Below are 13,537 nucleotides of genomic sequence, written 5' to 3' on the forward strand. Positions count from 1 at the left end.
CTTTTATCTCGTGCCTCTCTCTTTTTCTCCACCAGGCATAACCACTTTCATCCACATGCTTTACTTACAGGGCTGATATTCTAACGGTTCAACTCTGGCAGAAGACAGATCCTCAATAATTAGCCCTGCACACTGACCAGCTCAGGCTAAGAAGCCAGAGCATCTATGACTGTCAGTTTTGCCTGCCTTCTTCTCTGGACTAGTGTTTCCATAGTGGTGATTTTATAATGACTATGATTAAAGCTCTGCTGGACATGAAGATCATAGTTCTGCTGTACTGGCTTGGGGTGTTTCTGTCCTTTTGTGGACACACTGAGGCTGACCACTTCCAATACCATAGTCCCCCAGAAGTGGTGATTCCTTTGAAGATACTTGGCACTGGCAGAGGCATGAAGCCTTCAGACTGGCTCTCTTACAGCCTGCATTTTGGGGGCAAGAGACACATTGTACACATAAAGGTCAAGAAGTATTTGCTGTCCAGACACCTCCCAGTGTTCACCTACACAGACCAAGGTGCTCTCCTTGAGGACCAACCCTTTGTTCAACATGACTGCTACTATCACGGTTATGTGGAGGGAGACCCAGAATCTCTGGTTGCCCTCAGTTCCTGTTTTGGTGGCTTCCGAGGATTGTTACAGACAAATGACAGTGCTTATGAAATTAAGCCCATGACTTTTTCTACTAAATTTGAACATTTGATATATAAAATGGAGAGTGAAGAGACTCAGTTTTCAGAAATGAACTCTGACTTTGTGCTAGAGGAAATTTTACCCCAACTGGAGTCTCAAGAGATTAATAATTTCACTCAGAAGCAAACTGGTTATGGGAGCTGGTGGCGCCATTTTTTTATTGTTGAACTAGTAGTGGTGGTGGACCATACTCTATATCTTCATATAAAAAAGAATATTTCAAAGTATAATGAAGATCTATATACTATCATAAATATAGCAGATTCCATTTATGAGATATTGGGTATTAGATTGTTATTGTTTGGCATGGAGTTCTGGACTAAAAAAAACTACTTTGAAGTTAATGATAGAAGCAGATCTCTGAAACATTTTTGCACTTGGAAAAATGATAACCTTGCTCCCCGCCTGCCACATGATACTGCACATCTTTTTATGCATAAACCAGTACGAGGAATGAGTGGTTTAGGTTATGTTAGAGGGATGTGCCAACCACGCTATAGTTGTGCAATTGTTACTATGTTAAACAGATCCGTGACCTTGGTTGGAATTGCAGTAGCTCATCATATTGGCCATAATTTGGGTATGTTTCATGATGGTGATTTTTGTACATGTGGACGCTTTAGATGTATAATGCATACTTCAAACCCACCAATAACAACATTTAGCAATTGTAGTCTTTCTTTTTTTTGGTCATATACTATACACGAAGCAAAATGTATGCTCTACGAGATACACACAAAGGATATATTTTCAAAGAAACGTTGTGGGGATGGTATTGTTGAAGAAGAAGAGGAGTGTGACTGTGGAACTTTACAGAATTGTGCAAAAGATGCCTGTTGTCTATCAAACTGCACTATGACTTATGGGTCTACTTGTGCTCACGGACTTTGTTGCAAAGACTGCCAGTTATTACCATCTGGAGAAATGTGTAGAAGAGAGGCCAATGAATGTGACCTTCCAGAGTGGTGCGATGGATCATCCCCTCAGTGCCCAGATGATGTGTATGTGGAGGATGGAATTCCTTGTAATGAAAGTGCCTATTGCTATGAGAAGAGATGTAATGACCGCAATAATCTGTGTAAGCAGATTTTTGGCCCAGAGGCAAAGAGTGCAAGTCAAAATTGCTACAAAAATGTAAACACTCTTGGTGACCGTTTTGGTAACTGTGGTACCAACGAGTCTTCATATGTAAAATGTAATATCTCAGACATCCTGTGTGGGAGAGTTCAGTGTACGAATGTGAGAGAAATTCCCCCTTTGAGGGATCATTCTACTGTGCATCAGTATCGCTTCAATGAGGTCACCTGCTGGGGTCTCGACTACCACTTTGGGATGCCCAAACCTGATATTGGTAAAGTACAAGATGGCACAGAGTGTGGTGAGGAACACCTCTGCATTGACAGGAAGTGTGTCCATATATCTCACTTGGATAGTAATTGTTCACCTGAGTTCTGCAACATGAGGGGCATTTGCAACAACAGACATCACTGCCATTGCAACTATATGTGGGACCCACCCAACTGCCTAGTAAGGGGCAATGGAGGTAGCGTTGATAGTGGCCCACCCCCTAAGAGAGAAAAGTTTAACAAAAGTTATGTGTTATGGTTCTCGCTTTTTTGGTTGCTTCTCTTATTATGTTGTCTTCTTTGCCTTTGTCTGAAGAGAAAAAAGAAAGAGGAAAAAGTTCCGACACAGCCGGCAAAGCCAGCGCAAAAGGCTCCGAGTGGGACTGAAAAGCCCGCGCAAAAGGCTCCGAGTGGGACTGTAAAGCCCGCGCAAAAGGCTCCGAGTGGGACTGAAAAGCCCGCGCAAAAGGCTCCGAGTGGGACTGAAAAGCCAGCGCAAAAGGCTCCGAGTGGGACTGAAAAGCCCGCGCAAAAGGCTCCGAGTGGGACTGCAAAGACACCTCAAAAGGCTCCGAGTGGGACTGCAAAGCCAACACAAAAGGCTCCGAGTGGGACTGCAAAGCCCGCGCAAAAGACTCCGAGTGGGACTGAAAAGCCCGCGCAAAAGGCTCCAAGTGGGACTGCAAAGACACCTCAAAAGGCTCCGAGTGGGACTGCAAAGCCAGCGCAAAAGGCTCCGAGTGGGACTGAAAAGACACCTCAAAAGGCTCCGAGTGGGACTGAAAAGACACCTCAAAAGGCTCCGAGTGGGACTGAAAAGACATCTCAAAAGGCTCCGAGTGAGACTGCAAAGACACCTCAAAAGGCTCCGAGTGGGACTGCAAAGCCAGCGCAAAAGGCTCCAAAGTCTCCGAGTCAGACTGCAAAACCACAGCAAAATGTTCAGAGTCAATCCAGCATATCAGTTGGCCAGAGTCAAAGTGGGAAACAAAAGTCATCAAGCGTAAAAAGTGCACCTAAATAATTATGCATTAAAAAAAGGGAATCCCTGGAATATTTCTACTTACTCGTCATTATATTAAGCAATTAGAAGACTCATTTTTCCTAAAATTTGGGTTTTTAAAAAATATTTTCTGGGAGAAAACATGGCACATGGGTTGTGTATAATTTTTTAAGTTATTGCTTCTTAGCTTCAAATCCCCTTCCTATTTTGTATACTGCATTGCTTGGGCCACATTCCTGCTGTACCAGGCCACTTCCCATAGGGATCTGCAACAAGGAGAATGAGTGAGAGTTTGGAAATCTGGGAATCTTATTTGTTTTCTGTATGTCAATATCACCCAATAAGGTTTTACACCAGCAGCTATACTTAATTCATATATATATGTATACTGTCATATATATGTGTGTGTGTATATGTATACTATCATATATAATATATATCACATGTATTATTATATGTAATATATTATGTTTTATATATATATACACATATATATATAACTAAAACATTTGTTTGTGTATATATATTTAAATATATTTTAATTTTCTCTGGTCCAACTTCATTGTCAGCCTGAGAGATACCAGCATAACTGTCTACTGTGTCATCCTCAGAGTTCTTAGTCTCAGATCTTTGAGTTTTCTACTAATATCCCAAATCTTTATCAGCTCAGCAGAACCTACCCTCAGAGTTCTGAGTGTCAGATCCATGCAGTCAGCCCTACAGTCTTTTAGATTTAAGTAACCCCTAAGCTTTTCCCTTTGCTTCTCAACTCTTTGAATGAAATTACAGTTAATATTTCATGGCTACTTGCCAGTTAGCAGGCCAATGTCTCCCTTAACTTGTTCTGTTCTTCCATATATGTTTACCCAATCCTTATACTTAATTCTGTCTCCCTAAAATCACTGATGTGGTTTTACTTTTTCTGACCGATTCCTGACTGTGATGGTACTAATCTTGGTATAATGAGGGAAATGAAAGTGAGGAGGTGTCAGAAATTTTTGTTTGAGATTTTCTTTACCACTGACCTTTACCACCTTGAGTAAATTACTTAATTTTTTTATTGCAATTTTCCAACCAAAAAAATACAGGATAAGATGATAATAACAGTTGTCTCTCAAATTTGGGGGTTTCTTAGGTTATGAAATGAGATAAAGAGAATGCTTTCAATTCTAGGTAGGTCTTGGGAAATAAGTGTTTTGGGTTTTTCCCCCCTCAGAAAACAACTATAAAAACAATTGTATAATACCAAACATATTTTTTAATTATATTTTTAAAATATCAGAGAACTGTGAGGGAAATGAACTTTAAAAGACTTAAAAACTACAAAGAAAGGAAAACAATGAGAAATGTGAATACTTTTTCCCCTCAAACAAAAGTGTCTGTCCCCAGTAATGTGATTAGTCTGAATAAAAAGTAAAGATCAATTTGGCCATCCCAGTTAGAAGACCTCTGTTGAAGAAAGAGAAATCTGAAAACTCTAGTGTATAAAAGAGAACAGGTTGATAGATTTGACACTTAACAGACATCAAATTCAAAATCGGTTTCTCTACATCACATCTGCTGACTTTAAGTCCTCTGTGGGAGGGTAGGGAGACAGGTTGAAGTCTTTTTTTTTTTTTTAAGATTTTTATTTATTTGACAGATAGAGATCACAAGTAGGCAGAGAGGCAGGCAGAGAGAGAGGAAGAAGCAGGCTCCCTGCGGAGCAGAGAGTCCGATGTGGGGCTTGATGTGGGGCTCGATCCCAGGACCCTGGGATCATGACCAGAGCCGAAGGCAGAGGCTTTAACCCACTGAGCCACCCAGGCACCCCGGGTTGAAGTCTTTAAAGGAAGAAATATCTATAATCTGTTGTACTCAGGTGACAAAGACCTAGTGGAAGGGGATTTTCCTAAAGGACATGTACTGCCTTCCCTTTAAAATATTAGCCTGATTTTCAAGGAGATTGGAATATAGGGTAGAGAATTGAGTTTGGAAGTTTTGAGTATCAGAACATAATCAATCACCAATTGATTTTATAGCTGAGAAAATAGAGGCATATGGGCTCTCAATAGAAGGTACAGTAGAATATATGTATCTTGCTAAAACTACAATATTTTCTGACCAAACTCAATTGCTAATTGTGTTGCAATTATTAATCACTCAGACTATCTTCCAAACATAAGAAAGATTAAAACTTATGAAGTCAAAATTAACTCTATCCTGTACTCCTGTGGTTCTTTATATATAACATGTAGTAGACAATAAAAATTATCACACAGGGGCACATAGGTGGCTCAGTTGGTTAAGTGACTGCCTTCGGCTCAGGTCATGATCCTGGAGTCTCAGGATCCAGTCTTGAATCAGGGTCCCTGCCCAGCAGGGAGTCTGCTTCTCCCTCTGACCCTCTCCCCTCTCATGCTCTTTCTCTCACTCTCTCAAGTAAATAAATAAAAAAAATCTTTTTTTTTAAAGATTTTTATTTATTTATTTGACAGACAGAGATCACAAGTAGGCAGAGAGGCAGGCAGAGAGAGAGGAGGAAGCAGGCTCCCCGCGGAGCAGAGAGCCCGATGCGGGGCTCGATCCCAGGACCCTGGGATCATAACCTGAGCCGAAGGCAGAGGCTTTAACCCACTGAGCCACCCAGGCACCCCAATAAATAAAATCTTTTAAAAAATCACATATATGAAGAGGAAGACATTATGGCCAATAATAAAGAGAAAACAACAACAAAAGCAATAAAAGAAAAGCTAGAAGTCATCTAACTAAAAGATGATCCAGAGAGTGGAAAAGATGATAATGAACAAACCCCCACCATGATTACTATTTTAAAGAAACTGAAAGAAAAACAAATTAACTATATGAAAGAAGATAGATTCATCTCACCAGAAAATTAGAATCTATTCAAGGTTATCAAACACATAGTCTAGAGCTGGAAAAATAAAATATCTAAATTTAGGAAATTGGTGAGCACTTTGAATTATAGATTTCCTTGTTCAATTAACTATCAGTTAACTGGAAGAATAGTCATTGAAAAAAATCAATTACACACATGGCAAAAATATTAAAGATTAAGATAAGTAATATGTAAAACATATCAATAAACCTAAAATCATTAGAGTCTCCAGTTGAGGAGGAGAAAGATAATAGAATAGAAATAATATAAGTCAGAGAATTTATCAGAAACATGGAAACACATCATCTCATTACTTTGAATAACTCAGTGAATTTCAACCAGTATAAAAACACAAACACACACCTAAAAATATCATAGTCAAACTTGAAAATGAGACACTGAAAAATCTTAAAAGCAGCCATATATATAATATCATATCTTAAAAGGAATAACAATTAAATAGTTGGCCGACCTCAGCAAAAAGTCTGAATGCAGAAGATAATGAAATAAGATATTTATTCTGTAAATATAATTGCCAAATTAGAATTCTTTAGTTTTTAAAAACAACCTTCAAGAATAAAGAAGAACAAAACTTTCTTTTGGTAAACAAATCATTGTCAGCAGTTACCACACAAAGAAATGTGTTTCTTTTCAGTCAATAAAAACATGATACCAGGAAGAAGCATGAATGTGTAGGGGAGTATAAAATACACAAAAAAAACACTATATATGTGGATAAAATAATTTAAATTAATGTAAGAAACAATACTATCTCATGGGTTATAAATATGTACAGAACAAAATGCAAACATATTTATCACAAAATCTGGGAGGCATGCAAATTGAGTTAACAGGTCTAAGCAGCTAGCAGTACTGGGAAGAGGTAAATTAATGATAAGGGTTGTGCTACGTGACATTGAAAATGCATGCCACCACTTTTAAGGTAATTATGAAAATGATAAGATTATGAAATATAAGAAATTGGAGAAAAAGCATAATAAATGGTATTTGATTACTGTAGATATAGGCAAGTGAGGGAAACAATGTGGATATGTGAAAATGGGAAAAAAAACAACTATGGTAAATATAAGTCCTATTTAAAATAAATTACATTAAATAAGTAAAAGACTGACATATTTCATGATATAAAAATCTAGAAGTATAAAATCTAGTAGAATACTCTTTTCTAAAAACAATTTAAAAATAAAGACCTAGAAGATGTAAAAATTTGAAAAATAATTTTATGCAATATTAACAAAATTAATTTAGTGTTAATTCTTATTGTCCAATAATGAAGACTTTGAGGTCCAAAGTGTTGCTAGAAATAAGGAGGAATATTTTGTAATGATAAAAAAAATCATTGGGAGATAAGACATCCTAAATATGTAAGTATCCACTAATATAACTTCAAATATATAAAGAATATTATGGAGATAGACAATCCACAATCACCAAGAGGGAGAATTTAACCCAATTCTCTTAATAGTGATAGCAAACACAGACAGTAAATCTGCAGGATAATATTTTCAATACATAAATAACAAACTAGATCCATTATATATATAAAGAAAGGGAATACTAAACTCAAAAGTGGCTAAATTTGGTTCATCTGCATATAGACTATTACAGAGGGGCCAGAAGGGAAGCCCCAACAAGTTTCATATTGTTTTAATCAAGAAGAGCAGTTTCTCTAAACCTTATATATTTAATGTAGAAGTCAATCTCATTAAAGATAACTAAAAAACTCCAGTTGCCTGATACAATCCTGGCACTGGTCTACATCTGATTACCAACTAAGATTTTGCAACCAATTCTCCTGTACAGTGGTGGTACTCTACATCACAACCGATTCTCTTATACCAGCTAGCTATTCTACAGCTCAACTCAATTCTAACACTGTCTACGGGGAGATAGCACCAGATCACACAGATTAAGGGCTCGGGCCTATAAGACTGCTTGGTCCCCAATTTGTTATCTGTACTTCTGACAAACCAGCTATAGTTTGGAGGTTCTAATGAGCACCTCCTTGGGCTTGATTAATTTGTCAGAGTAGCTTACAGAGAAACATTTTACTTACTAGATTTTGGTTTTATTATAAAAGGATATAACACAGGAACAGCTAGATGGAAGAGATGCAAAGGGCAAGGTATGTGGGAAGGGGAAAGGGGCTGTAATGTCCTCTTCAGGCACACAACTCTCTGTACTTCACTATGTATTCACCAACCCAGAAACTCTCCAAACCTTGTTCTGGAGTTGTATGGAGCCTTCATTACCTACGTAATTAAATCATTGGCTATTGACAACTGAATTCAATCTCCAGCTCCTCTTTCCTCCACAGAAATGGTGGTGGGGGACAGGGTGAGACTGAAAGTTCTAACTCTCTAATCACATTGTTGGCTACATTGGCAGCCAGCCACCATCCTCATGTGATTTCCAAAAGTAGCCTCATTAACACAGCCAAAAGACAACTGTACTGGTCTCCTCATTTAGGAAATTTAAGGGTTTAGGAGCTCTGCCAAAAATAAGGATGAAGACCAAATATTTATTTTTATTATAAATAATATATCACAGCCGGAAATAAAAGAATATATTTTTAATAATCTATATGTCAAGGAGGAATAAAAATTAAGAATTTTTTGAACTGAAATACTAATAACTACAATATATTAAGTTACATAGTATTCAACTAAAGCAGTGTTTTAAGGAAAATGTAGTCTTATATGCCTATGTCAAAAAAAAAAAAAAGGAAAAGACTGAAGATGCACTGACTTAACTTTCCATGTCAGACAGCTAGGAAAATAGCATCACTTTAGATCTAAGGTAGTTAGAAAGTTATAATAAAACCAGGAGAAAAAAAGCCAATGAAATTAAAACAGATGCACAATGGAAAAAATTAGCAAAGATAAAATTTGATTCATAGAATTAAAATATTGTGAAACCTTCATTTGACTCATGAAGAAAATAGAGAAAATACAGGTTACCATGAGCAGAAATGAAAAGGGGATTTCACAAAAGAGCATATATAATGAAAACTTAGGAAATATTTTGCCAATATACTTGATGAATTGGATAAATAAACAAATTTACTGAACAATCTTCATTACCAAGCCAACATTAGAAATAAATATGAAAGAGATTGAACTGGTGTTCAAAGAATTGGCCAGTCCCAGATAACTTTTTCAGTCAAATATTATAAAAACATAAGAAACATATGCCATTAATTTTATAAGAACTTTAAAGGGAAAAAAAGAATGGCTCAAAACTCTCCTTATGAGTCTTAGGGTATCTTAATTCTCAAACATGACTGGGCAAAATTGGCAACGCAATTTATTTTGTAAGATTGATCTAATATATTTTTTAAGATTTTATTTGTTTATTAGAGAGAGTTCAAGTGGGAGCTGGGGCAAAGGGAGAGGGAGAAGCAGGCTCCGAGGGGGTTTTTCTAAATATAAAATTATATAAATTATATAAAAATGTAATCAAGTTTCTCTAGAAAAAAATACCATTAGGAAACATCATATGTAATGGAATTAGGTAAGACTTTCTAAGGACATTGATGAGGAAACAGAAATGGCACATCCTTGTCATTTCTTAACATGTTACTGGATGTGCTAGACAGAATAATATGAGAAATACAAATAAAATGATAAAATGACATGAATGGAAGAAATTATACCTAGAGAATACAAAGTATTAGAATTATTAAGTTAATAGAGGAAGGTTGTTAATTAAAAGGTCGGTTTCCATGCTCAATTTCTAGCTATCAGCAACAAAGGATAAAGAAATGAAATTAAAAAATAGTTTCATTTATATCAGCATCAAACATAACATTTTGCAATATATACATATCAAATCATTATGTTGTACATCTTAAACTATTGTTATATGTCAATGATATCTAAAAAAAAAGGAAAGAAGCCAATTGAGACTTTGCCAATGCTATAAGCTAGAGGAACAGATTCGGGTTTTCAAGGACTCCAGTTACAGAAATATATGTGACTTAGACCTACATCCTACCCCCAAAATTGCTAAGAAATCAGCAGCCCAAAAAATACTTTTGATAAGTGGAGAGAGTTCACATTCCCACAGTGCTTGAATTCCTAGGCTCTGCTGAAGTTGAATGCAAAGGTAAACAAGAACGTTTTAAAACCATAACCCATCCGCCTCTAACTCAAACATCGAGATCAGTTGATAAACTCAGTCTTTTGCAAGAGATTAGTAGTTGAGCTAACTGCATGTGAACTCAATCTAATTAAAGCTATAGCCCAGCACCCACTCAACTCATTTTGTGAAGGAATCTGAATTTAAAAAAAAGAAAGTTTGCATCTCTTGAGATGATCATAAAATTTTGTCCATTATTTTGTTAATGTGGTATATCATATTTAAGGACATCACATACACATACAAAAAAGCAAATTACAGGCTAATATCTCTGATGAACATAAATATAAAAATTCTCAACAAAATACCACCAAACTGAATTCAATAGCACATTAAAAGTCATTGCCATGATCAAATGAGATTATTGTGGAATGCAAGGATGCTTCAATATATGCAAATAATTAAACCTGATAAAATTCAACATCCATTCATGATGAAAGCTCTCAACAAAGTGGATTTAAAAGGAACATAACTCAACAGTATGGCAAGCCCACAGCTAATACTTTAGTCAATGGGGAAAAGCTGAAAGTTCTTCCTCAATCATCAGGAATAGACAAGAATGCCCACTCTCACTATTTCTATTCAACATAATACTGGAAATACTAGTCAGAACAATTTACCAAGAAAAAGAAATAAAGGCATTCAAATTTTGTCTCTATTTGCATACATCATAACATTATCTGCAGAAAATGTTAAGAACTTTATTAAAAAACTGTTAAAACTAACAAACTAGTAAAATTACAGAACACAAAATCAACATGCAAAAATAGTTTTTCCTCAATGAAATAATAGCTATCTGAAAAAACATTTTAAATGAGCCATATAAAAATAACTTTACTTAGAAATAAATTTAACCAAGAAGGTGAAAGATCTGTATATGGAAAACTATGGACTATCAATGAAAGAAATTGAAGAAGACACAAATAAATTGAAAGATATTTTGTACTCATGGATTGGAAGAATTAATATTGTTAAAATTAACAAATTATCGGGACACCTGGGTGGCTCAGTGGGTTAAAGCCTTTGCCTTTGGCTCAGGTCATGATCCCAGGGTCCTGGGATCAAGCCCCGCATTGGGCTCTCTGCTCAGTGGGGAGCCTGCTTCCTTCTCTCTCTCTCTACCTGCCTCTCTGCCTACTTGTGATCTCTGTCTGTCAAATAAATAAACAAAATCTTTTTTAAAAAATTAACATACTATCCAAAGCAATCCACAGAGTCAACACAACATTTATCAAAATTTGAATGACATTTTCCACAGAAACAAACATTCCTAAAATTTGTCTAGAACCACAAAAGACTCCAATTATCCAAAACAATCTTGAAAAAGAAGAACAAACCTGGAGGCATCACAGTTCCTGATTTCAAATCATATTACAGAAGTATAGTAATAAAGACAGTATGATATTGTCATAAAAACATACAGATCAATAGGACAAAATAACACAGAAGTAAATCTGTAGATAAATGGCCAATTAATCTATGAGATATTTGCATTCCCATATTCATTGCAGCATTAATTACAATAAGTTAAACATGTAAACAACTTAAGTGTCCATCAGTGGATGGATGGATGGATGGATAAAGAAGAGGTGGTAGATTATATATATATATACATATACATATATATTCTCCCTAAAATTATCTGATGATTAATAATTTCCATGGTCTTCAAAGAAACCGAAGAAATCAGAAAATAAAGGGACAAGAAATTAATTATGGAAATTAGAGCCCAATTTTTTTTTTAGGAAACCATAAAAAAGAATTACATGATTTATTCAACTTCCTCCAGATTGATTTTTTTTCCTCTATAATCAGGCCTATTAAATATAGGTACTTATTCTTACTGTAGCCATAAGCAAACATTTTTATCTCCTCCTCAATATAAAACTCCTCCAATATACTCCTTAACTACTCAAAAGGGCTTCTTGTGTTTATCACATAAAAATGTGTTCTGTATATGGACAGTGGTCATTTTAAGTATTTACATAACTCTTTCATTAACTCACATTTATTAAGAGCCAAACATAGTTACTTAACAAGAGTGACCCAAGACACTAGATTTTATCTCTCCGTATTGAGGTTTTACTCCGGTCCAAAGTTCCTAGATTAAAATATATGATACATGATTTCTGTGACTGTCCCCACCAAAATGAAACAAATTATAAAGACTTAAGAGACACAGGTTAAATCGATGGTTAAATAGGCTTGGGGTACCTGGGTGGCTCAGTTGGTTGAGCATCCACCTCTTGGTGTTGGCTAAGGTCATGATCTCAGGGTTGTGAGTTCCAGCCCCACCATAGCTCCATGCTCATTTTTGAGTCTGCTTGGGATTACCTTTTTCTCTCTCTCCTTTTGTCCCTTCCCCTGCTCACACACACTCTCTAAAATAAAATATTTTTTTAAAATCTTAAATAAGTGAATATTTCTCAACTATTTATTGGTCACCAAAACAAAAAATAACTAATACTTCTCTTATACTTGGTTAAAGGCTTGCAAACAAGATGAAATAAATAATCAATTATAAAAAGAAAACCAAGTCATTAAATAAAGTTAGTCAAATTAACCCTTAGTCTTACCCATCTGATTAAGGATAGAGTGTATAAAAAATTGGATAGAGCCAAATTTTTTGCACAATGCATATTGATATTCTCATGCATGTATCCCTCCTACCCATCTAATATCTAGGTAATTGTATGTTCCTATAGAGCGATTAAATTAAGCCAAAGAGATTAAAACCTTCATGATCCAATTTTGTCCTTTGTGAATGGGTTGTGACCAAAGCTATGGAAAAATGAGAAAGTCCAAGTAGGGAAAAGGAACAGATCTATACTTATTGAGATGGAACTGTAAAGGAAAGACAATGTCTGATCATACTGGCAAACAATATCAGAGAAAATTTCCCCCTTACCCTAAAGCTGAACTCTCAAAGATTATAGCTAAGCTTGTTTCTGTGATTTATCCCAACCAAATTGCTAAACATAAACTTCCCAGATTAGCATTTTTAACTGCTAGCTAGTCCATTTACTGGTTAAATTTATTCCTGCACTACTTTTTTTGTTCATCTCTCCTTTCATCTGATTTTTTTGTTTTTTTTCTTGCTGACATTTCAACAGTTCTCCCTTAGAAGTGAAGCATATTTGTGTGTATAGATACTTAAAGTCTCTGAGATATTTGATATTAAAAAGAGATGCAGAGATGATTATTGATGTCTGTTTTCTTTAGAAAAGTTTTGATACTGGGGGCAAACTTTCTTTCTGAACCTTCAAGTGTTCTATAATATGATTCATTGTTAGGGAAACAATCTGGGAATAGGAGAACAGTATGAGTGAAAATACTGAAACTGAAATGCTTAAATAAGCATGTAAGATGAAGGTAAGAAAGCTAGTTGGATTTATTCGTATTGCATAGAAGTAAAGCTTGGATGCGGGTGGTGAAGCCACAGCTGGGAGGGACTTTAGGC

General features: G+C 35.8%; 1 protein-coding gene across 1 annotated transcript; it reads left to right on the forward strand.

The window, feature by feature from the left end:
* Positions 1-227: 227 nt before the first annotated feature.
* Positions 228-3,059, forward strand: ADAM29 (ADAM metallopeptidase domain 29; the record flags this gene model as incomplete). Its single annotated transcript, XM_080796300.1, has 1 exon — positions 228-3,059. One exon carries the CDS (start codon positions 228-230, stop codon positions 3,057-3,059), a length of 2,832 nt encoding a protein of 943 aa, XP_080652426.1.
* Between the last annotated feature and the right edge of the window lie 10,478 nt (positions 3,060-13,537).

Source organism: Martes martes (genome assembly GCF_963455335.1).
Source record: "Martes martes genome assembly, chromosome: 2".
Taxonomy (NCBI): domain Eukaryota; kingdom Metazoa; phylum Chordata; class Mammalia; order Carnivora; family Mustelidae; genus Martes; species Martes martes.